The 26,562-nt window shown below is 44.3% G+C and overlaps 1 protein-coding gene across 6 annotated transcripts in view; it reads right to left on the bottom strand.

Moving 5' to 3' along the window:
- Window positions 1-26,562, bottom strand: part of GRIP1 (glutamate receptor interacting protein 1) — a 608,331-nt gene that overhangs the window by 18,263 nt on the left and 563,506 nt on the right. For all 6 annotated transcript variants that reach the window (XM_081128668.1, XM_081128666.1, XM_081128667.1 and 3 more), the window contains 6 exons: window positions 20,383-20,527; window positions 17,269-17,408; window positions 16,683-16,877; window positions 6,809-6,965; window positions 5,597-5,708; window positions 831-1,064 (listed from right to left, as the gene is read on the bottom strand). In XM_081128668.1, the coding sequence (XP_080984794.1) occupies window positions 831-1,064; window positions 5,597-5,708; window positions 6,809-6,965; window positions 16,683-16,877; window positions 17,269-17,408; window positions 20,383-20,527 (983 nt within the window). The remainder of the gene's footprint in view (window positions 1-830; window positions 1,065-5,596; window positions 5,709-6,808; window positions 6,966-16,682; window positions 16,878-17,268; window positions 17,409-20,382; window positions 20,528-26,562) is intronic.

The following is a 26,562-nucleotide window of genomic DNA, read 5'->3' as shown; positions in this document are numbered from 1 at the left end:
TTCCATCTGACATTTATTTGCTCTTCTGGGTAAGATAAATAATTAATCTCTAGTTAATAGATTATTAACTACAGAGAAGGTCTTGGCTCTCAAGAAAAATGGAGACTGTAAGCATCCTTATGCATTAACAAAAATAAAACATTAGCTCCCCAGAAGGAAACCAGAGACACCTCTCTCCCACTGCTGTCCTTGGCCAGGGTTCCCCAAATTCTGTCACATACGCCTGGTTTAAACTCTGCCGGCAGGCAACCCAAGTTCAGCTCCTGCGCCATCGTGGGTTTCCTTCCGTGAAGAAAAGTGCGGCAACTGTCATAGCAGAGATGGAACATCACCAGGCTCACCCTGTCCCCACCCCAGACACCGAAATCGTCTCGCAGAGAACTTCATGTCCCCCGAATAATGCAGCCAGCTACTGGTACGTCTGGAGTTAAGGATTAAGCCTTCCCATGTTACACCTGCAGCCCCTTTCCAGGGGAGCTAGGAGCACACACATTTGGGAAAATCCTTCCTTCCAGTGAAGCTGGAACAACAGACCAATCATCAAAGCTCCGTGTGACACTGGAGCCTCAGACTTTTGCAAGAAGATTTTGGCCACAAACACATTTTTTGATTAATTCATTGCTTGAACGCCAGTGATCTCTGTTTTACAGAATAACCAAAGGTCATGCTGGGAGAGCAATCTAAGTCTCTGAGCATCCACCTTTAAGCTCCGGCTTCCTTCCTTGACCGAGCCCAGAGTGCAATGTCATTGTCATGCTTGCAACAGGGCTCAGGCTACATACGATGGCCACTGAATGTGGCCCTAAGGTAAGAGAAGAAAGCCTCCTGACCTTGTGCAGCTCCACAGGAGTTGGGGACATGATCTCCTTCATTTCTTGCTTCATTTTCCTCAGGGGGACGGACTTCCTGCCCACCTCGGAGGGCAGGGTGTTGCTCCGCGTCGTTTGGCTATAGTGCGGCCGCGAGCTGCTCCGTTCCTGGAAGCTGGCCTGGCGCCCCAGCTGACTGCGAGGTGTGGGGGCCTCGTGATTCAAACTCATCGTGCTCCCCGACATGATTGTTGCCTGTGGCATTGACAATTTTCAGAAACAATTAAGCCATGGACGAAGGAAAGGGTCTGGCTACTCAACATGAAGCACATTTCTGCTTCTGCCCAGTCAAAATACAGTCTCTTCAGGGCATAACCAAAGGCTGGAAGATGGATATACTCATTCAAGTATGAAAGTCTGCGAAAATGCTTTGCAAGTGCCATTTGTAATGCACATCTCAAATCCAATTTAAGTACTTAAGCTGCTGAGTTTATTTAATCAGATACCACCCCGGGCAGTTCTGAGGCAAATTGAAAAGCTCTAACAGTTGCTTACTGTAAACTACATTTTTAGCATTAGCTTTCCACTGAGTGGGCTCTAACAATGGGATCCGTGAGGCAACCTTTAAAGCATCTTACAGAAATGAGCTAAGAACTCAGTCGAGACCAGGCTGCCTCTACTTGCTGGGTGGCCAACAGCACCACCTGGAGAAAACCATGGGCTGAAATCGAGCGATTGATACAAAGACAAGAGCTCCTACCAAAGCCCCCGTCTGCTGTCCTTCCTCTGGCCACGTGTCCCTGGCCCAGAAGCTTGTAGACCAGCTAGGTCTCCACATCGTCTGGTGTAAGAACCCCTGCGTAAGATCCTGAGAGAGGTTAAAGAGTAATCATTTATTGTGCTACTTGGGTTCAGCCCTTTGGGCAAAAACTGTGAGACATGGATTGGATCTGACCAGTGAATTGGGAAGTTTGTTCAGTTTCAAATACGTTCTCTGCATAATACACAAGAAACAGCAAGCTTAGAAGATTAGCTCCCCAAAATGACTGAGTCTCAGGGGGGAACAAAAGGAGCGCTTGAAACCAGTATCGTGTTGGGGATGCCCGTTTCTCATTACAGTGTACCGGTTTATAGTAATACTGATGCTAAGAGTAACAAGTGTAATTTGTTTAGTTCTTTGAATGCATTCACTCATTTAAGCCTCACAACAACTTTATGAAATAAACACTATTATTCCTCCTAATTTACAGGTGAGGAAACTGAGGCACAAAGAGGCTGATTTACATAGGTAGAAAATGAGCCAAGGGTGCTACCTAAAATTATAGGTCAGGAGGAAACAGTGCAAAGGGAGTCGAGTTTTCATTTGTTATCTAAGGTTTTATAATTCCAGATTTGCCTGGTGTCCAGCTATAAATATACCTCCAACAAGATCTTTGAATGACAGTCGTTTTAGTGCACTTGTACACATAGCTACATCTCTGTTGAAGAACAAATAAGACAAGTAAACGTATAAATATCCTAACGAGGTCAGTTTTTTAAATGATAACTTTGAAAAAGTAAGTTGTGAAAAAAACCTTCCGGGTCACTGAGCATTAATATATATGCTGAGTGCCATTTATATATATGTGTGTATGTAGAATATCATTTAATAATTATGATAATGCTATATGGTAGGTATCATAATTGTTGTATCTCCCTAGTTCAGTTGAGGCAAGGGATGCCTGGATAAGTTAAGTAACTTGCCCATGAGTCTGGGATTGCAACCTTAGCAATCTGACTCCAGAACACTTATTCTTTTTTTTTTTTTTTTTAATTTTTATTGATTTCAGAGAGAGGAAGGGAGAGAGAGATAGTAACATCAATGATGAGAGAGTCATTGATTGGCTGCCTCCTGCATGCCCTGTGCTGGGGATCGAGCCTGCAACCCGGGCATGTGCCCTGACCGGGAATCAAACTGCACCTCCTGGATCATAGGCTGACGCTCAACCGCTGAGCCACGCCGGCTGGGCCAGAACACTTATTCTTGACGACCAGCTGTATTGCTTCTCAGCCAAACAGTAGGTTGAAACATATAAAACTGACATTTTAGTACTTCAGTATTTTATGGCACTTAACTTTCATGTATTATTTCTCTGTTTAATCTACTGTAACTGACAGCACCCACTGATTGCTTTCTTGCTGTGGTAACTGTCCACCTATTGTTTTTCCCCACTTAGACTAGTTATTTGCTTTGTTAACATCTATTTCTTATATTCATTTTTCTCATGGGACCAGCAGGAAACACACTGGAAGTCAAATACTTAATCACTACACCTGGGAAACACATTTGCTTTGATGAGCTTTAGTCACGCGGAAGTCACACACTGGCCTGCAAAGGGCCCTGAAGGAAGCAAGGACATATTGTTGAAAGGTCTTTAGTTCAAGCGTCCAACGGATGGCTTGACTGCTTTGTTCAAAATGAAAATCAATTGAATTAGTGACGTCTATGGAGCAATAGAAAAATTAAAACACAAATACATGAGCTACAATAAAAAGCAAAAAATATATTTTAAATGATTTAGGATTTGTTTGGGCTCGGAGAGTTATCTATTGCTTCTTTTTATTTTGCACAATTCATAATTTACAGTTATAATTTCCTTTTTCTACACTATCAGTGAGATCATTGATATATACAAACAACTTAGAAGATGCATATTCAAGAGTTCTCGATCTGACATTTAAACCTCTCCTTATACTAAACAAAGAGCAGTTAAGGCAGTGCTCATTAATCAAGCACAGGACGAAAAATAACAATTCATTCCTATTGAACATTTATTAAGTGCCACATAAGCATTAGCTTATTATAAGCCCCATATTTTAAAGAAAGAGACGTATCTGATAAGACATATTAACTTACTTGTCCAAAGTCTTAGATTTTTTCTCTTTTGTTAAAACTATAGATTTTCAGTGTTTAAGTTGAACCTAAATTATTGTTAACAATGGGGAAAATGACTAGTATAATTTTCCTTTTCATTTCAATTGTAGTCACTTTTCACCTTAGTTAATCTACATTTGTCAGAGTTATAGTACACTTTAACTTTTAATACTGGATTTCATATGCAGGAACCTAGCTCAAATAATATTTTTTCTTTTTGCGTAGTTAGGGTTTGCAGTCAAGGGATCAGAGTTCATTTAAACTAATAAATGATTGTGTTTTGTGATACAAGTGTAAATAAGACTCTAACTTTTGGTTTGCCAATCATTCTTCCAAGTTGAGGACTTTAATTTCTCTTTGGCTGATAAATTCAACGCATTTCCCTTCTTCTGTTATAGAAGATGGACAGGCTGTTGCAATGTAACTTTTATGCTGATGAATGTTGTTTTTATTATATAACTCAATTTCTGGGTCAAAAATACAATCTTGTGTTATGTTTTACATCATCTGCATTTTTCCTGATATAAAAGAAGCTATTAGGAGAATAGTTACTTCTTCAAAAAAATTATCAAAATGCAAAAGGCACGTGAGCCAAAACCTGCTTTCAAAAGCAGGAGCTTGTTCAAGGCCTGTGAACTGAGCTCACTCTTCAATTTGCGCCCCTTTAGGAAGTGGTAAAAGTTTAAATAAACCAGCTGATACTTAAGCATTCTGCATTTTTTGAAAGTTGTATAAAAATGAATTAATGGCTACCATTTTAATTTATTCAAGTTTCATAGGATTATCCATCTCCAGGTCCCTTAACCATGCTCTGAAGGTGAAATTCATGCCGGGTAATACTCTGATGTTTATAAATTCAAATTAACATTTTTGTTTATAATTCTCTTTGCAGATTCACAAACGTCAGAATCACACAAAATATCCACACATGCAACTGAGAAGCAAAATAACATAAAGATGAGTAATCATTTTAAAATTGCGAGAGCTCCACCCAGTTATGCCATTCACATTCCTTATGGTGACTTGGGGACCTCGTATGACATCAAAATAAAAATGAAACTTTTGCCACTTTATTTTTTACAGCTTAGAAAATTTAAAAGAACATAAAAGGAAATAGTCCAGGACTTCCCAGACCAAAGTGTGAACACCATCAGCAAATTCATGGCTTTGATTAAAGAACTCAGCAGGAGTTCAGCTAGGACTCTCCATCTCACTGAGACTCCTCAAGTTCACAGCAAGTTAACATGGAATCAGGATTTGCAATTAACAGCAAAGTCCTGCGTCACATTTTGGCTGCTTAACCCACATACTGGCCTTTTGCGCCAGCTGCGTTGCCATCTGTTTTAAAGGGCAAAACAAAACAAAACTAAAATTTCCTCTTATGTTCCGCTTCGCAACCAAATTAATTTCTATACCAGGTACAAATGAAAACATGCCAAATAAACCTTTCTAAAGCAACTAAGGGAATGAGATGCGCCACTGCTGGGAGGCTCAGCCGCCTCCTCAGTGGTTCCGTGGCAAATGGGCACAGTCAGGGTTAGCAGGGAGCAATGGCAGAAGCCACAAGTCAGTCAGCTCGGGGTGGGAGTGGGGTGAAAACGGGAAATAAATATACTTTTAAACTGCATTGTTCAAATCAAATTGCTGTCCGGAAGGCAAGGGGGCAGGGGAGGCAGCCTCACAAGCAAAAATATAAACATAAAGGGTAGCTACCAAGAGAGTCATGTTTCTCAAAGACACACGCCTGTCAGCTTTCTCCTGTGGAAAGGGGTTAAAGCTTTTAAATGAACTGGTGTGATAAATGCAAACTCAGAAGGACCAAAAGAAAAATGAATGTAGAAACAATCAAAGTAAGGAGCAGGACCGAGGCTACCTCAAGCTCCCTCAGGATCCCCGACTGTCCACAGGTCTCCAAATCTTCCAGCGCTTGGGACCAGAAGCTTTCCTCCTGCTCGGCCTCCGTGCTGTCAGGAGCCCCTGTAAAACTGTCCCCAAAAGCACAGCCTCGGTTAAGACGTTGCTAGACATCATTCCCCCCCACCTCGTATCCAGAATCTCTCTCCTTCACCTCGCACAGAAAAACAGAGATTCATTTTGGATTGGGCCTTCTTCCAACCATGGCCTCCGAAGAGGGCCGGCTACCGGCTACCCCAAGGATGCTTTAGGGGCCGAGGGCTGGGAGGGGGCCGCCGGCTCATAACCCGATCTCGGGGTCCCCCGGCTAAAGCTGAACGAACCGCATTTCTGTGAGAAGGCCTTGCAGCTGCTAATAGCTTCAGGGAAGGAGAAACCACACTTTTCTCTAGGAGAGAAAAAGGTGTTTTCCCCACCTTACGCTAAACATCAGTGTAGCCCAGCGATTTGCAACCGGTGTCGTGAGAATTTTTAACACGCGCAATGTCCAGCTGGTTAGTCAGGGGCACTGACCTCTTTCCCCTTAGATTGTCAAATAAAAAAATGACAACCACCAACACAACAATAGCCACCCGGTGTGAATTGATCAAACTTACACTTTATTTTTTTTTTTGGTCAGATTGGTAAAAAATGTATTTTTTGGTGAGCAACAGAATTTTAGTAATTAGTTTATGTGTGCCGTGAGCTGAAAAAGGTTGAAATTCGCTGATATAGATCAATGAAGTGCTATTATTTTCATGAATTTCCTTAAAATATTTTGGTAAGGAACAGAATGCTTAAATATATCTCTTAGTTAAAAATATGGGACCCTAGATGTATCTTTTTTATTTTATTTTATGTAAGTTATTCTGAAACTACCTTTTAAACGAAAGGAGAGGGAACTAGTCACAGAGCAAGGACGAGCTTTTTATAAGTAGCTGTTCCGCACGTGCTACTATTGTTTTCTTTAAGGGACGATTAGCATTAGCGCTTGCCCTGTAGTGTGGTGGTGCCCAGGATCCCACTGGGCAGGCACGAGTTTTAGGATCCTGCCATAAGGCCAGCATGGGTGATTCAAGCAGCTTCGGGAAGCCAATGCTGGAAATATGTGCCACTGGGTGTAGAGAAGTTCAGATCTGGCCCCCAAATCCCGAAACAGTCGGGACAGGGCAATGGTTGATGAGAGCCTTACCCACTGACTGTGGACCGGTCCCAGTCTTCGTTGCTCAGCCCCACGTCTGGGTAAGTCTGGCTTCGAGGCTTAGTGACTGGGGACAAGCTCCCTCTCTGCTTCGAAGTCCTCCAGTCAAAGGTGTTGAAGTTGTATCCCGAGGCCTGAAAGCCAGCACCTGAAACAAATCACAAGGCATTTATTCTGTCTCTGAGGACCTCAGGAGAGGTCTGCTTACTAACTTGTCTTTTTCTGTGGTTTCCATTCGTTTGTTCAAGGGGGTGTGACTTTAACAGAATTTGGGATCATAAAGGCCATCAAGATAATACTGAAGTCTTATAGTCAAAACACATCCACATACATTATCCCAATCAATTCAATACCCCTCAGGTAAGACCTTTAGACCCAAGCAGGGGGGGCCACTGCCCTGAGCCTGCACTTTATATGGCTCCTGCCCTACTCTGTGTGGGCAAGAAATCTCTTGGGCTAGGGGAATGTGCCCAGCAGTCTCGTATCCAACTCTTTTTAGAGCAAATTCCAGAAGGTCAGAATCCTGAATTTCCTGCCCAGACAGAATCAGATAGCCCTGTGTCCACCTCCGAGCTGTGTGAGGGCTTCTTACCCAAGTGTGACCTTCTGAGAGTGGAATTTGCCATCAGATGTGGGTTCCAGGCCCAAGAAGTGGCCAAGGGGCTGCTGGTTGCAGGGTGTGGATGGAGTTTGGATATATGGGCTGAGGCCACAAATATTAGGGACAGCGCTGAGATTACTTAATCCAGTGAGAGAGGGCAAGTAACAATGGCAACAGTAACAACGGCGGACACATAGTGGGTACTCATTCCTTACCCAGAGCCTCATAAGCGCTTTCTTTGTACAGCCTCGTGTATCCTTTGTAACCGTCTTCGAAAGTAGGTACTGTTACTATGTGCGTTTTACAGGGGAGGATACTAAAGACTCAGAGAACAGTGGTCCAAGTGCCTGGGGCTCCTTGCATACTTTCCTGGGGGTTCCAGTCATACATTTGGGAGAATCCATTTTCAGATCCTCAAGCTCCACCTGCACATCTCCCCAAAACCGACTGAGAAAGCACCGGGAGTCTGAGGTCTGCCGGTTCTCCCCCTCACTTCCCCTTCACAAGTGCTTTCTGTTTCTTTACAAATGAATGACATTTCTCATCCATCTCAAGCCTCTGAAGGAGCCTGGCCCCGGGGATATAGAGACTCCTAGGTGCCAAATCAGGAGAAACTGGGAAAGGCTGGCTCCTGAGGGAAGGCCTCTGAGGAGCGGCGCTTTATGTCAGCCAGGTACAGGCTCCCAGCCAGGCTTTTACCCTCTCATCATTCCGTGTCTCTGCATCTCAGAGTCAGAATTCAGAAGTACTGGGAGGTGGGCACCTTATTACATTTATTTGAATTGCGAAATGAAGACTGACTTCCTCTCTGACTGGGCGTTAAGTCTGATTAGCTTGATGGGACAGTGACAGTGAGGGAAGCTTTTGGCAATTAGCTTATATAATGGACATTGTCTATGAATCTGAGCTAATTTTTGGCTCTGTATTTTGACAAAATATATTATAACATACTTACAACAAAGGGGAAATCCTAGTCTTTGCAAGTATTTAAATTTTGGGAGAAAAACCTTTAGATGATGTGTGATGGGTTATGCAGTTTTTCAAAAATTTTTGGGGGGTTCAGTGGGAGAGCAGGGGCTTGTAGCAGGTCTATGGCTGTAGCCACTGTACACAGATCCATCCACAATTCAGGTTGTGACCCATTTTGTGTGTGTGTGTGTGTTTGCATGTGTGTACTGGGTTGCAATATAACATGTGGTTCTTACTGTGTTTAAAACAACATAGCAAACAGGCCTAGGCTCGTTTTCACATCCTGTTAAATGACCAGATCACGGAAGACGACTGTCTCCATGGCATCCCTGCTTTGTCTTTGTCATTCATGTTGCCTCTGTTTGTTAGACCCCACAATGCAACCCTTACTTTGAGTCTTGGCCTGGGGAAAGCAGGATGTCCAAATGCACAGTAGAGGTGGATTAATATATCAAAATACCACCTGGCCGGCGTGGCTCAGCGGTTGAGCAATGACTTAGGATCCAGTAGATTGTGGTTCAATTCCCGGTCAGGGCACATGCCCGGGTTGCGGGCTCCATCCCCGGCAGGGGGCGTGCAGGAAGCAGCCGATCAATAACTCTCTCATCATCGATGTTTCTCTCTCTCTCTCTCTCCCTTCCTCTCTCTGAAATCAATGAAAATGTATAGAAAATATATATCAAAACACCTAGAGCTGGAAGTCACGGGTGCCAAGAGAAGCCTTTGCTCTAGAACCTGGTGACACATTTCAGGCCATCAGGGCAGCTACCGAGGTACCAAGGACCACAGCTTGCTCAGAGAGCAGTGAGAAGTTCGGGATGTGAGGAGCGAAGGGTACTGTAATGAAGTGCCAGGAGATGAACTTGATAAAGTAGTTGAAGAACTCTGTGTTTAAAACTAAGGTCCTTTGACTTTATCCTAAGATAACAGAGAACCATCAAGGGAGCTTTTCTTAAAGGGAGTGGCACCATTAGATTCAGTTTTCTAAGGATCACGGATAGTAATGTGGGGTGGTAAGACACTGAGAGTGAAGGGAAATACTTCAGGCCCAATGAAAGTTTACGACAAAGGCAGTGGCCATGCGAGACACAGCGATGGCACCTGAGTGGGGAGAAGGACGATGCCTGCGTCCTGACCATACCGGGGGCTGCCTCCTCCTCCAGGCCTTTTACAGCAATAGGAGAAAAACAACCCTGTATCTTGGTTAAACACCAATATTTCCATTTTTTTTTACATGGAGGTGAATTTGACCCGTAACTGATGCAGGTGGATGATATTATTATGATTTAAAATAGGTGGAAATTACGTTCCGGTAGAGGCAAGCTGGTTGCCATGGCTGAGAAAAAGTTAACAGGCCCCGAGGAATATCCCTTTACACTAGGGGTCAAAGTTAAAATTCACAGAAGGAATGAGATAAATGAGGCAGCCCAGGTGTGAGCGAAATCAACTGCCGGAAATACAGACTTTGGTTTGACTGAATGATGGTATAAGTACATAAGATTAAAAGACAAGTATGATATTGGAAACTAGATTTTAACTTCAAAATTGATAAAAGAAACACATTGAAAGATAGAAGCAGTTAAAAAAAAAGTTTCCTAAGTAATTACATTTTATTTAAAACTAAAACCCTTTTTCTTTTTCTTTTTTCTTCCCTTCCCTCCCCTCCCCTTTTCTCCTCTCAGTTTTCTTATCTAGTTTTATATTTTGTATCATAATGTTAGGTATGTTATGGGCTAACTGTATCCCTCCGAAGTTCCTGTGTTGAAGCCCTCACTCCCAATGTAACTGTAATTGCAGAGAGGGCCTTTAAAGAGGTAATTAAGTTAAATGAGGTCAAAAGGGTGGGACTGTAGTCCAATCTGACTGGTGTCCTTATAAGAAGAAGAAATGTAGACACACACACCGGGGATGCACACACACAGAGGAGAGGCCACGTGAGAATTTGATGAGAAGGTGCCATCTGCAAACCAAGGAGAGAGAGGCCTCAGGAGAAACCAATCCAGCTGACATTTTTCTGTTTTGATTTTTTGCTAATCTTCATCCAAGGATATTTTTTGCATTGATTTTTAGAGAGTGGAAGGGAGGGAGAGGGGGAGAGAGAGAAACATTAATGTGAGAGAGACACATCGATTGGTTGCCTCCTGCACATGCCCTGACTGGGGCCGATGATCGAACCTGTGACCCTTTGGTGAGGGGCCGACGCTCTAACCCCTGAGCCACACCTGCCAGGGCCCAGCTGACGTCTTTATTATGGACTTCTAGCCTCCAGAACCAGTGAGAAAACTAATATCTGTTGTTTAAGCCACTCCGTCTGAGGTATTCTGTTATAGCAGCCCAAGCCCACTAGATTCACTCTAGATCCCTTTTACTGGAAGTAATGTGAAGTTTCATTCATGGCATAATAGAAAATACTTCTTCACAATGTAGGTACTTCTGAAAGTGGATGGACTCTTGGTAATGATTTTCATTTTTAGGATAAACACACCTCAGATATCTGTAAAATCCTGACACTCCAATATTACACAATTGGTTTTCAGTACCACAGTGATGTGCGGATTAATATCTTCCCCGTAGCTCTTAATTCACACTCGGTATTAATTTAGAAAAGTGAACTAAACAAAGGTTCATATTCATAAGGTTTGAAATCAGAGAATGGTTTTGGAAACCAATCTTCAACTCTACAATTTTGGGACTGTAGCTCTTGCCTCTGTTTTCATTTTTGGAGCCAATTTTAGCCTAGCGAAGCAAGTCAGATAATTCCCTGCCAAACTGTTTCCTAAAGACCCAATTTTGTTAAAAACAAGAAAAATCAAATCATACATCTGTGTTGATTACAACTACTTGTAATTGTTCTTGCCAAGAAATAGGTAAGGTGTTTAGATGAGACTGCGGTTTGAAAATGGCAGAGCAGTCCTCCCTTCTCTCGGAAATCACCTCAGATCTGAAAGGGACGACAGATGATAGAACGTGAACTCCATCTTTGGCGAAACTAGAATCGCAAACCATTGCACACCAGAGAAGTTACCAGCTTCTGTGAAAGTCAAACAGGGCATGGGGGGCTGGCAAGTGTCTGCTGTGACGCCAAGAGGAGACATCTATGGCCAGAGGCTTCAGAGAGGGCCCAGTCCCCCGAACCAGGGCCATGGCAGGGAGCAAGACCGCAGTGCTCTGGCCCGAGCGCTAAGGGTCGCACAGACTGGCCGCAGGGAGTGCCGTGGGCCCAGTTTGGCACTAGGTAAAGCCAGGGAGGTGGGCTGAAAGACGACACCCACAGCTGCGCCACAGGCTGCAGGCGGCGATGTGCCAGCGAGGCAGCCTGGCAGCGAGGGCTCTGCATCGTCGGCAGCCTGCGGGTGCTCATCTCCTGGGCTGAGGTCAAGTGCACTCATCACAGACACCGGGAGCTGGGGAGGGCTGCTGGCCTGGGGCTCAGCGTGGGCTCTTCTGTCTCAGAACCTCTTGTAAACTTCCAGGTCAGGAGAAGTCATCTCATTCAAAGATGAGCAATAATTTAAAGGAAACCAGGATACCAAGGTAATATGCAGGGGGAGAGAGAGAAAGAGAGAGGGTGGGGGTGGGGGTGGGGGTGGGTGGTGATGGGGGGAAGGGACAGAAAAACAAAGCAATAGCCGATGAAGGATACTCATGAGAAAAAGGCTGCCATGGAGCAAATGGTAAATATAACCAAATACATCATTGCAAAATTTAAACTGAAACCGTCATCTCTATTAGAGATCAAAGCAGAGATATAAGAGCTCAAGGAAATCTGGGCTAGGCAAGATGATAGAAGGAGACGAAACATAAGCTGGTAGAGATCAGAAAAGTAATGGAAGAGGGACTCCCTCCCTCTCAACGGGGAAAATGCTGCCGAGTGTCTGGCTCTGCTGCTCTCTGCAGGGACCATGTTGTGTCCTCAGCCACACTAAAGGGCAGTGGGATCTCTGACTGTACATGGTGGTGTCTGCTTTCAGTAATCTCCATGCTTGTGAGAACTGCAAGGAAGCATGGAAACAAATGAATTATGCATCCAATTCAAGTTGTAAATGAAAACATGTCTAAGAAGAACACAATAAAGTTAATCAAATTAAAGGCAAAAATTTATTTAAAAAACCAGAGTGGAACTAATAAATAAATGCAAGAGTTAGTTCTTTGGGGAAAAAATGCTAAATAAAAATAAACCATTACCAATATAATCACCGGGGGGGGGGGGGGAATAAAAACACAAATAAACCAAATTTGGAACAATATTGGGGATATAATTCTAGAAACCTAGAAAATAAAAAGAAGAGATTACTTAATTGTATGCAAACACATATGGAAACCTGAATGAAACAATTTTTTTTTTTTTGAGAGAATACAAAAGATAAAATGACCTCTAAAAGGATCCAGCAATCCTAATTCTGAGCATATATCCAAAAGAAATAAAATGGGTATCCTGAAGAGATCTATTCCCTTCTATGTCATTGTAGTGTTATTTACAATAGCCAAGATATGGAAACAACCTAAGTGTCTATCAGACGAATGGATAAAAAATGTGATTATAATTTACAAATATATAAATTACTTAGCTATAAATAAGAAAGAAAATCTGCATTTTGCAACAACATGGAAGACACTGGAGGACATTATGCTAAGTGAAATAAGCCAGAGAGAGAAAGACAAATAATGTATAAGCTCAATTATAAATGGAACTTAAAGGAGCAGGGGGAGGGGGGAGAAAGAGAAAAACTCATAGGAACAGAGAGGAGAATGTGGTTGCCAGGGGCTGGGGAATGGGAGAAATAGGGAGATGTTGGTCTAAGCATAAGATGAATAATTTCTGGGGATCTAATGTACAGCATGGCGACTCTAGTTAATAACACTATTTCGTATACTTGAAATTTGCTAAGAAAGCAGATCTTAAGCATTCTCAGCACACACACAGATGGTAACTATGTGAGGTGATGGATATGTCAGTTAACTCACGGTGGTCATCATTTCACAGTACAGGTGTATGTAAAATCATCACATCGCACACTTCAAATATATACAATTTTATCTGTCAATTATATATCAATAAAGCTGCAAAAATGGACTCAAAGGAGAGAAATATCTAAAGATGAGGGGATAAGACAGAAATGTAACTACTGAGTTGAGAGTCAAGAATTACAGACATCCCAAGACCCTCACAATCTATGAGGAGGCCAGAGGCCAGGCACCGACGATACGTTGTAAGTCTCCTCTTGTACTGACTGACCTTTGCTAAATCCAAGGAAAGCACTCGTAAGGTTTTCTCAGAGTTAGAAGGAAGACTAACTAAGACAAGGGGCCAAAAGCATACGACTTTGATAAGGCAGCAGGGCAGGAAGATAGAAAAAGGGGAATGGAAGAAGCTGACCCAGAGGCAGACCAGAAAAAATCTGAGAGTCATCCCATTGTGAGATTTCTTTGAACACATTCCTTCTTTCTCTACCAGCTCCGATGACTCCACCCTTTCTCCTCTCATTGACTAAGTAATCCTTTGCACCACTGGTTAATTGCCTGACCCCTTCAGCTGGGTAACCTGTTCCACGAGAACAAGGACCACGTTTCCTTTGCCCACCGCTGTACGCCCTTCATAGACTGACCTTACACTGTGCCAGCCATGACTTACTTGCTGAATGAATGGGCCAAGCCTGACATTTTGGACAAGCAGCAGAGAACAATAAGGAATGTGGCTGCAGAGACATCAGTTTCTGGCTCAAGGAGGAATCAATGGAGGTGCAACAACCTATTGGGAAGGGGGCAACTACTGCAGACCGAGAGGTGCAGTGGGAATGTGCAGAGTTGTCCCGGGAAACAAGTCGTCTGCTGAGAGGCTGGAGGGACCGGTTGGAGAGATAATCTACATCCCATAACATGCCAGTTACCAGGAAAAAAGTATGGTGCTATGCCTTGCTTTAAAAAGAAAGTTAACTGGTTTAACCCAATATCACAAGTAAATTAAAAAAAAAGGCCCCAGGATGATAAAGATCCTCCAAAGTTCAAGGGACAGTTAGAGGAACTGGGGCTATTTTGCTCGGAGAAGGAAAGACTCTAACAAGGCTCGATAGCTGGCTTTGGGAATCCGAACGGCTGTCAAGTGGAAGAGGCCTTCGTCTAGTTGCCGATGACCTTGAGGGCAGAGCTAGCACCAGGGGCAGGAGCTACAGGCAGAGAGATCTCCGCTCAGTGCAGCTGAGGACCTGGAGTCAGGGCTAGTTCACGGGGAAGGGACAGCCGCCTGCCGCAGGGCTGCTCCAGCCCAGGCCGCGTGGTCGAGCAGCGACCCAGACACGCACCAAGGGCTGCAGGGTGTCAGAGAGCCGACTTCTGAATTCTCTCCTAACGCTGACGTCCTGAGATCAACGAGCCTTTTGACCTCTCTGTTTGTGATGAGAACCACTTGCGGTTCATTTGGGGAAAGCGCTTTGTAAACACTGAAGTGTTTACAAATATAAGGTCTTGTTACCCCTTTCTCATCACCTTGGGAAACTTCAATTCTGTCCCGATTGCCATCTTCTCTACTTTAATCTCTCTTCCACTTCACAGAGATTTCTAATTTATAGATGCCACATTTAATATTATTATGACTTCTGTTCCCTAAGATTTCAAAATTTCAAAATGCTTCATAAATAATAAATGATGTTCATTTTCCACTAATGAGGCGAAGGCCCCCTATTGAGGACGCGGATCGTGGTCCTGACCCTACGGTGTAAAGGGGTGGGATAGCTGAATTATGACACAGCACCTCATGGGGCAGAATCCATAAAGTCAATGGCATCCTCACAGAAATCTGTATAACAGGAAAGTCTCCACACTAATCAACAATAAGTAAACAAACACATTAACAAATAAGCCTCAGAGTCTACGCCGAAACAATCTGACTTAATGTTCTTTATCCAGAGTGACCTTGGTGGTCCATCAACTCTCAGGCAATGAGAATACTGTTATTTGGCGGCATAACTTACCTGTTACAAGGTATTATGACTTAGAAAAGTTAACTGCCAGATAAAGTCCCAATTCTATTTGGGGTGTTCAAAGTATTTTCTCCACCAAATTCTAATAGCATCTCTAACAAGTGATGACTTGAGAGCTTTGAAATATTTCTTCTCATTTTTCTCCACCCTTCAGGAGATTTAACAGAGAGTGATACAGGCAAAGGCAAATGGAGGGAAGGGGGAGGGACCAGGAAGAGAGCAAACTGGGTGCAGATTCCGCTAAAAAGTAACCAAGTTACAAAGCAACCCTCACACCCAAATGTGTTCTCAGGCTGTTTATGTATATCATTCTCTGGCTGACTTAAACCCAGGGAAGAGAGGGAACTCAGAGGCTGAAATTTATACAAGGCAACAGAGAAAAGCAAGCCTCAGATACTGAGAAATATGGATAATTTTTTGATACACTTCTCTTTTGATTCTATGTACCGCGAGGAAGGAAACAGAGTTTTATTTATTTATGACTTATTATTTCTTTTTAATCTTCACCCCAGGACATGCTTTTATTGATTTGAGAGAGAGAGAGAAACATTGATGTGAGAGTGAAACATCTATTGGTTACCTCCCTCAAGCACCCTGCCCTGGGGTCACACTCACAGCCTGGGGATGTGCCCTGACCAGGAACCGAACCCTCGAACTTCTGGCGCACGGGATGACGCTCCAGCCAACCGAGCCACCCAGCCGGCGCAGGGGACAGATTTTTAAAAGAAGCTTTCAGTTTATCCTCTGTATTCGGACTAACACATTCTGTGTTTATTTTCTGTTAATGAGGTTTAACTTTCGATGTTAGTTATACTGGTTCGTACGAAGATGATGTCTGTAAAGAGAAATCGATTCAATCCTTTAATAGATTGTGATTACAACTCTCTAATAATGAGTATTCGGTGAAACCCCTACAAGTTGCTATTAAAATCAGGAGAAGGCAGGAATAGATAAATCATTGGCTAATCTCTTATGCTCACTGTCAGCCTCCCCAATCCATCCTTGCTAACACGGTAAGACGATGGGGCCTGTCTTCAGTGACCCACTCTATTGTGGGGTTACCCTCACATTAATCTGTGCTTGAAGGACAAGCTCCGGATTGAATACTTGAACCTCAACAGGTCTAATGGGGGCCTGCTAGTGTTTGATAAGTGTTCACAGCGGAGGAAAAGCAGGGCCACTAGAGTGATGTGTTCAATATGGTTACATTGACACAGACACAAGTAAAATGTATTCTTTCCACGGAGCAGAGGGCGGACCTTTGAGAAACACGGGCTTCAACAAGGACGCACTCTCTTTCCTCAGGGCTAGGCCATACCTTGATTCCCATAGCCGGCATCGATCCCAGAGCCATCCCATGAGTCCACAGCGCTGTCCACACTGGGCACGGTGGACGGGTACATGTCGGAGAGCTTGCCTGGCTTCTGTGCCGGGGAGGGGTCTTCCTCCACGTCTCCCAGGTCACTCAAGTGGCCGGCAATGGGGAATTTCTTGGGACTTGACGCTGACTGAGCTTTAAAAACAGGAAAAAAATTTAAGTATCAGAATTAATTTAAATATTTTTTAAAAATTTTATTGATTTTTAGAGAGAAAGGGAGATGGAGAGAGGAACATCAATGTGAGAGCGAAACATTGATCGGCTGCCTCCTGCACATCCCCTACTGGGGATCGAGCCTGCAACCCGGGCATGTGCCCTGACGGGGATCAAACCAGCGACCTTTTGGTGCATGGGACAACCAACTGAGCCACACCGGCCAGGGCCAGGATAAATTTAAATAAAAAGATATCAAACACTGCCTGGCTAGAGAGTCATTTTCCTAGAAATACACACATAGACAATTGCACATTCTTTCTGGGAAGGAAATGCACTGGAAATTCTTAATTGTGGCTTTCAACCCACTCACCATCTGTCTGTTTCTTAATTTTCAAGGTGACAGTCTCTCCTGCCATCTGTAACAAATGGATGGCCTCACTCAGAGGCTTCCCTTTCAAGCTGCTGCTGTTGATGGCCAGGATCCGGTCTCCTATGTGGATTGCGCCAGTTCTGAAACACAAAATAGCAATAGGAAAGGTAGAAATAATCCCTGTGTGCTACTGAATATAAATTCCCGGCCATACTTTATATATTTGTAATAATAAAGACTTGGCAAGGGTCTCTCGAAGCCACTTCTAGCTTTCTCCTGGGCAATGTTACAAGACAACTGCAGCTGCTGCGAATTACTTTTTAGTTTCAAATAAAATTAGAAAAATTGTTTTAATTAGTAGTTAAAGTGAACTTGTGTGCTTTTTAAAGTCCAAGAAAGCAGAGTCATTTGGTAACCCTCTTAAACATCCCAAGGAGATGGACAATATTGGACAATGAATGTTGTGATGCTTAGCATGGGGCATTCCTGCTTTCTGTAGATTTAAAATGTTGAACATAATCATCACCCCAGCTCACCAGAAGCGAGATTCAGAGAGATGGGGGACATACATACATCAGACCCGGTGTGGCAGGGCCCCCTGCTGGTGACTCCAAGGATCGCAAAAGGCGGATCTCCGCAATCACTAGTCATGCGTGGCGTAACAATGGAAACACGTTCTGGGAAATGTGTTCTTAGATTTCCCTGTCTTGTGAACATCATAGAGTGTGCTTAACACAGACCTAGATGGTGTAGCTTACCACACACCTAGGCTATCCCACCTGACAGATGAAGATGTTGGATGAGACGATTTCTAAGGTAGCCTGCAGCTCCCACATTTTGCAATGCCACATCCCTGTACGGTACAGCCTATGGCTCCTAAGCTCTAAGCCTGTATATCATGTTACTGTACAAAACAACACGAAATCAAATCAAGCACGAGAGAAAATGATGCAATTGAGAGACTCAGTAAACACCAGATGTGCGAGGTTGCTGCCAGCGTAACACAATGTATTGTTTTACAACAAATACTTTTATATCAGTAGAAACAGTATACTCTAAAATAGCAACAAAAAGTATAGCCTACTAAATACATAAACCAGTAACATAGTGGTTTATTATCAGTATCAAGCACTATGTCCTGTGTATAATTGTATGTGCTGTGCTTTTTTGTACAACTGGCGGCACAGTAGGTTTGTTTACACCAGTAACACTACAAACACGAGTGACGCATTGTGCTAACACACTTGGACAGCTAGGATGTCTGTCGCCAGGTATAGGAATTTTTCAGCTCTGTCATAATCTTAGGGGACCACCGTCGTATATGTGGCCGTCGTTACGTGGTGCGTGACTGCAGTGCTAGGTTTGAATCCAGCTCTGCCACTACCAGATGTGGGGCCGGGGACCCTATGTTAACGTCTCTGGGCGTCAGTTTCCTTATCACTGCAATGGGGTAATCATCTCACAGGAAAGCCCTGAAGATTAAATAGGAAACTGTATGTGTAGGGTGTAGCACGCTATTTCAAACATGGAAAACAAAAATTAATTTAGTGATCAATAAACGAATAAACCTTTGGCCTCTCTTCTTTTCCTACCCTCACCCAATTCTGAACTCACAGGCTGGAATTCATAATTCGGACGTTCGGCATATCTATCTTAGTTTGGGAACATGGGGTGGGGAAGGAGTAGGCTCACAGCAGGCAACTCGGAGGGTGGAAAACTCGGATCTCCCTCCTGTGACGGCGGCGGAGAGGGAATCCATGCGCTCGCCTCCTGGGTGCTGCTCACTGGCCACAGAGTGAAGGCGTCGGCCCAGCCCCGGGGCTGCCTGGGACTGAGCGCGCTTTGGCTTCCTGGGCATTGCCGGGCAGCAGAAGGGACACTGGGTCGTGCAGGTTAGGAGGGGCTGCTTAACAACTTTCCCAAAGCATCAACGCTCAATGAATATTTTCCCTGAAAAAAAATGACTTCGTCCTTTCACAAGGAATCTCTAGTTTATGAAAGATCTATGTTGTAAGCCATACAATGACTTGCTTACTAAATCAGATAAATACTATTAATCTTTTCTTGTTTTCTTTTTTTATATATATATCTTTATTGATTTCAGAGAGGGGGGGAGAGAGAGAGATAGAAACATCAATGATGAGAGAATCGTCACTGGTCAGCTGCCTCCTGCACGTTCCCTACTGGGGATGGAGCCCACAACCTGGGCATGTGCCCTGACCAGGAATCAAACCGGGATCATCCTGGATCATAGGTTGATGCTCGACCTCTGAGCCATGCCCAGCCGGGCTCTTTTCTTGTTTTCTAACAGAGATACCTAGGATTGGAGGACGGCTGAAGAGTACCTATTATAGGGGTCTCTGTTAATATCAGAGCATGGAATTCCAACAGGGTAACCCTCTTGAGTGGCCTCAGGGCCCTCATCTGACAGGTGACGATGCTGGATGAGATGATTTCTAAGGTACCTTGCAGTTCCCAAATTCTGCAACGCTATGTCTCTATGTTCCTGAGCTAGGTTACAGAACACAGACCTGGCTGTGATGGCTGGGCTATCCCCCACAACATGTGTCAGAAAGATGCAGCTGAACAGGGGGGCTGGGGTGCATGCTAATGAAAACAAACTGCCAAAGGAACAGGCAGACCTTCCAGATTGAAGATATTACTAAGATATTACACGTTGTTTCCCCAAATCCTTGAAGATAATGCCCGTGTCTTCCTCTCCTGAAAACACGGCAGCTGAGGCCAGTGCTGTCAGGTAACAGAGGCTCAGTAGACATTTGCAGAATTGAGTCAGACAAGCCTCTTAACCTCCATGAACTTCAGCCTCGTTCTCCCAAAATGGACACGATATAAATCTACCTCCAGTCAATTGTGGTCTGTTTATACATTTCTAGAGACTAATATCAATACTCAGCCCCTGGAACCTTTCACAGATGGTTAGATGCCCCTCAAGTCAAGACGGAGCAATGCCCAAGAGTTCTCAAGCTCTAAAATCAATCTTTGAAAAAGTCCACAGTTAAACCAAGCAGGAGAGGGGAGCACGTTCTTATGTGTCTGTGAGGAAGGAAACCCATCTCAGACATAGGTAACTGTAGCAGTTCCTTCAAATCTTACCTTTCAGCTAATCCCCCTTTAGTGAGGCTTGAAATGATTATCGGATCGAATGGCTCTTCGGTTCCTGAAATTGTGATGCCGAGGGGCCCCCCGTAGCGCTTAAGCTCCACCGTGTAAATAATCGCTCCGGAACTTTCTTGCTCATCTGCAATAAATGCCAAGGAGTCATAATTGGTTTCTTTGGGAAAAAAAGCAAAGTAATTCAGACATATGTATTCAGACATAAAATCAGAAATTCAGAACATCATCATCAGCGTATTATGTCTCAGAAAATAATTATTTTGGGAAGTAGCATTTCCTTAGTAGGATATTACACTCTAACAGGGAGACAGTGGGTCCGCTGCCTCATGACTTCTGTTTTAAGTCTGTGAGTGATCCCCCCAGCTGCACGGCAGGCCCTTCAGACGGTGTCCACGCCCAGCCCGCTGCTGGCTCAGCAGCCTGTAAGTGAGCCATCGATACCTGCGAGGGAACCCGGCGGAGAAGGCCATTTGGGAGGCGGGAGTCGTGCGGTGACAAAGAAATCGGGCCATGCAATTCCCACTTGCAGGCTTGACAAGCCAGCTAACGTTCAATATAGAAAATCCGATTTTACTCAGGGTTGGGACAAGTTTTAACTTACACATGGTGAAGTGGGGCTTAGAGAGGTTGGCTTGGAAATCTAGAATCCCATTACACGTCATTCCACCGACTGTGTCCCACAATGGACATCCTGCTGGTGAATTCATGGATATTGTAACAGGTTTGAATGACTATCTCTCTCTGTTCTTGAGATTAAAAGCCATCTAAGTTATGTTTCAGGAGCATATACCAGGCTGCCATGCCATTATGAGTTAATTTTCTCTATTTAATGTTAGTGTGAAGGAAGACGCGTACACCTGGTCTGCCCAAAGCATTGGTCTGAAAGATGTCACGAGATGTCTTCAATACGGGTGGGTGTTTGGACTGTGTTGGGGCTGCAAATACGAAGTCTCAGGGTCTTATTTGCTGATGGCTTGGTAAAAATTTTGAGCATTTATTTAATTCATTGGGCCGGGGAGCTGTGCCCGGTTTAGGAGCTGTTCCATTTCTATACCTAGGGATGCAATGAAATGGGCCAGCTGCTACTTTAACAAAACAGTCGGCTCTGACAGCCAGACTGTCATGGAGAAGCATTAACACAGTCACGTTTCTGCAACAAGCAGCTCTTCAGTTGTGAGAGGAAGCCCCAAAATAAGGAGGGAAAGAAAAGCTTGAATTAACAATTCAATGATCAGCGTGAGCAGTGAAGAATTACAATGAATAGAAGAGGAAAGGTTTATAGAGGAACACTGGAAGCCATGTGTCCTCTCCCGCCAGCACTTGTTTCACTTCTGGCCACAGGCTGGGCGTCCTGGAGTGTTTCCATCGCCTCCACTTCCTCAGCGCTCTACTCCCGTAGGCTCCACGCACACAGCGCGCAAATCAACATCTTAGTGCATGAAAATCTTCACTATCAGACTCCGTTTATACTGGCAGCCCCCAGTAGCTCTGCTCAATGGTTCACCAACGCCGAAGGTCTGTCTGCTAAGGAGCTGCCGAGAGATGCACCGGGGTCCAGGTCATCAACAAACAGAGGCAGAGGTCAAAAGTCTAAATCTGTCTGCACTGCGATACGTTGTCACCTTCAGAGCCGGCTTTGACGTAAATGAACGGGGCGTTACGGGGAATGCTTCCTGTACGTTGCAGCCTGTGCCACCAGCGTTCTGGATAGAAGCTCAGGCGAGCCATTTGATTAGCCAGCGCCGGCAGAGCTGAATGTCGGTTCCCGCTGGCACCCGCGGCCCGTTCGGTGTGGCTGTGTATCGCAGGGCCCCCGGGCCCCCGCTGTTCCCTAGCACCGGCGTGGCACAGTGTGATGGGCGCCCAGCTCTCTGGGCCTGGCCACCGGCTCTTCATGGGGGCTGCCGGGCGCCTGGAGCCGGCTGCCCAGGGCTCAGGAAGCTACGGGGACTTGCGATGCAAACCGCCGCTGTGCCCGGGGAGCTGGGACTGGGCGCGGGCCCGCTCGCGGAAGGCCGGAGAGCCTGGCCCTAGCTAGCCCTCTTCAGGCAGCCCCGACTGTCTCCTGGGTCATTTCCGAACAGCTCTGCACCCCGCCTCACCGAGACGACAAAACAGCGCTGGCGGTGGAGTCCACAGGTTTAGGACAGTGAGTTTCAGGCCACCGTGGGGGGGGACATTTCAATTAGCTGTTGAGGCCTCGCTGTCACTAGAAGCAACTGTCAGGGCGCTCAAGTTTAAATAGTGATGGAAACGCAAATCAAGAAAGTGAAAAAATGGCAGCATCTAAATGAAGGACACGTTCCTGTGACCACGCTGGGGTGGAAACAGAAAGGCGTGATGCTGTGTTTAGATTATGACAGAAATGGAAGCTGATTTCTGATTTCTTCATCAAATAAACGGCCAGAAACACAAAAGAGAAAGGGGAGATTTAATTGACATTACAACTGAAAGCAATGAGTGGTCCTTTTGGTCCTAATTTGATCTATATCTGTCTATCTATCATCTATCTATCATCTATCTATCATCTATCTATCATCTATCTATCATCTATCTATCATCTATGTATCTATGTATCTATCATCTATCTATCTATCTATCTATCTATCTATCTATCTATCTATCTATCATCTATCTATCTATCATCTATCTACCCATGTATATGAAAATTAGGCAAAGTGGAAACATTAAGTGAAAATATTAAGAACTATTGCTAATATTTTAAACTGTGTTATTTAATTGTATATTTTAGAAGTCTTAATTAGAGTGGGAGTATAGGTGAAGCAAGATTGACCATACGTTCACAAGTGTCAATGCTAAGTGATGTGTGATGGTTCATTAAACCAATTTTTCTCTATTTTAGAATATTTGAAGTTTTTATAACATTTAAAATTTTAATAAAATGTTATTTTATTAAATATTTAATTTTATGGTTTTATAATATAAATATTATAAATAATAAATATTTAACAAAAACATTAAGTCCCTCAGAACACTCTATGTGGATGCCTTGAGTAGACAGATATTCGCTTGGCTTCCTCATTTTCACAGACGGCGGTGGCGGTGGCTGCTTGTACACTGTCTCCTCCAGACCCGTGTGGCCCATTTGCCACCCAGGCAAGGTCCCAGAGCATCCCACGGCCACTTGCTCTGGAGGAGGCAACATCTCAGCTCCACCCAGTGTTTTCATAGCAATGGTTTCTCTCCACATTTTTTTTTTCCTGCTAGGGATCCAGCCTTTGCCCCTCTCCCTCACTTTTATTTTCACCAGTGCTGCCAACATATCATTCCTTTTCTTTTCTTCCTAGAATATTTTAAAAGCATAAATCTGAATGTTACTCTCTTACTTGGTACTTTTCATTGGTTCCCCAATTCTTTAAGAATAAAGTCCAACCCCTTTCTTTCCATGAGCTGAGCTGGAGCCTCTGTCTCCAGAGGGTCACCCCACCCACCCATTCCAATCTAATCTCCTAAATCCTTCCTCACTGCAGTTTCTTTAAAAGCACTTTTCTGACCTCTTTAACCTTGCACATGTCGCTCCCTGTGCACAAACATCTTCCTTTCCCTGGAGAATTTCTACTGGAACATTAAAACTTGGCCCAGATGTCTTGCCTTCCAGGAAGGCTTCCTGGCTCCTCTGCCAGGGCCAGAGGCCTTTCCTAGGAGATCCCACAGCTCCTGTAGTATTCTTCTAGTGTTTCTCCTTTTTATTTTAATTCTTGCCTCTGCCCACAGACAAGGAGAGAGATTAAAAAGTTCTTGCTAACGAGAGAAATACGACGGACAAAGATTCACTCAGGTGGGGCTGAGTTCTAGAGGGCCACTGACCACTGCAATGTGATAGCTGAGGTTCCTTACTCTCCAAGAACCGATTTTTGCCCCCATGGAGAAGGCATGTTCTAGCATGTCCTTTTCACTAGATGTTTTCATTATCTCTCTACTTGTCTCCTCCACTAAAATAAGATCACCTTGAAAACAAAGGTTTTCATCTTCACATCCCCGGAGCCTAGAACTATGTCTGGCCCCAAGGATGCTTCGGTAGGTGCCTGAACAGATGACTGAAGGATGAATGAACGTTGACGTCGGCATCAGTCACTGGCTCCAAGGGAAGAGGTCTCCAAGAGAGCTCTGGGACTCATCCTCCCTGCTACTCCACGGTCAAATTTCCCTCTCCCAAGTGATGCAAACCCAATCTGGCTCATGCAGTGTGAGAACAAGACCTGGGTTGCCACTGTGGGAACCAGCAAACCTAGAATGCCCTCCCTTCACAGACCCAAGAAAGGTTGAGTCAGCTTCAGGCTGCATTTCCAATTCCACCTGCCTTCTAGGGCTTTACCTCAATTGGCACGGGCAAGGCTCTGCAGCTTAGGGGCAGGGTGAGAACTGCCTGCTGCTCAGCCGTTTTGGAGGTGGAATCACTCCAAGTCACTACCAGCAGCCAGAGTGTCTAACCAGAACAGAAACTTTCTGAAAAGGAAAAATGCAGGAGCACCAGTAAGTTGCAAAGTGAGCCTAACCAGATGTTAATGATGTTATAAGCAGCTTTTAGATCACAACAGAAGGTTTACAACGCTTAGTGAAAGATGTGAAAGGGGGCCGGCCTACTTGTTTGTTCTGCTTAGCTCTAGTTAAGAAAATTAATGAGACCACGGAACAGATGCAAAATTGCAGCATTACTTATTGGCAATGTTATTTTTGCGCTTCTCGAGTGCCTCCTGTTTAACAGAATGAGCGCTATCTGGCTTGAATCCATAACGGCAGCTGCTTCTGTGGCCGAATGGGAGGCTTGGATTTGGGAGAGAGCCTTCGGGATGCATAAATGTACAGGTCAATTAAAGTTCATTTCAAGGAAAAGTGACGGAATGCATGTCGGAGCATGGCTACATTTCTTGGAGGGGGACAGGCCTGGGTAAATAAACCATGTGGAACAGCTTCCTTACTGTTGTGTGGTCTAAGCAGACCCTTAGAAAGTATTTCAGACAGATTTGGAAGCTTCCATTTATCTCTTCCTACAATTTCTCCAAATTCTCTAGTGTTTTGCTTCTGGGTTCCTTCTCAGATATCCAAACTCTCCCCTCTGCATTTATATCGAATCTAGAGGCAGTCAAGGCAAAGCAATAGATTTTTAAAATTTTAAAAAAATTTACCTTTATTGTTGAGAGTATTACAGATGTGCCCCTTTTTCTCCACTGACTCCTTCTACAGCCCCCCTGCCCCATCCCCCAGGCCTTCACCACACTGCTGTTGGTGTCCACGGGTTTTGCATGTATGCATGTAAGTTCTTTGGTTAATCTCTTCCCACCAACCCACCCACCCACCCCCACCTTTCCTCTGAGATCCCTCAGTCTGTTCCATGCTTCTGTATATCTGGATCTATTTTGTTCATCAGTTAATTTTGTTCCTTAGATTTCACATATGAATGAGATCACGTGATACTTGTCTTTCTCTGACTGACTTATTTTAAAGCAATAGATTTTATTTCAAGAGGGTTATTTGCATCTTTGGGGACTTGGCGGCTGGATAACAGCCATTGTTTTGGAGCCGGGACCCGGCAGGAACTGTTTGGCTCTACTTAATTTATGTTTCTGTGGTAATGAAAGAAAACAAATGCAAAGGCTCCTCAATGCAGAATAGTCTCTGCTTAGAGAGGGAGGGAAATGCCTACAATCAAGTGCTCCAAAGATCTGGCCATTGTCAAATAAAGCTAAAATTAGCTTTAATAACACCGTAACAATGACTGTTGATTGTTAGCGTTCATCGGGCCTTATTAGGTGCCACACATTACTGCTGAGCACTTCCATTTATTACCTCCTCAGATCATAAAACAGCCAGGCAAAGTAGGCATGAAATGGACATTTACAGATGAGGAAACTGATGCCCAGAGAAGTTAACTTTCCCGTTCCTCAGAGAGACAGTTGTGAGGCCGATCTAGTGTCCTAATTCATTGGATTCTCCTGCTTCCACCAGACTGGACTAGAAACAGTTGATTCAGAAGCTCTCAAATGTCTCATTCAATACTTCAGGAAATGATTGCAACCTGTGGTCACTGACCAAGTACTATGGCCTCACTCCCCTGCTGGAAGTCCTCGCCATTGGCTTCTGGGCAAATTCAAATGCCTTAACACGGTTCAGAAGGACCACGGTGATCTGGCTGCAGTA

This window comes from Miniopterus schreibersii (genome assembly GCF_964146895.1).
Source record: "Miniopterus schreibersii genome assembly, chromosome: 2".
Classification (NCBI taxonomy): domain Eukaryota; kingdom Metazoa; phylum Chordata; class Mammalia; order Chiroptera; family Miniopteridae; genus Miniopterus; species Miniopterus schreibersii.
The sequence above is the reverse complement of the archived record's forward strand: the minus strand, read 5'-3'. Positions and strand labels throughout refer to the sequence as shown.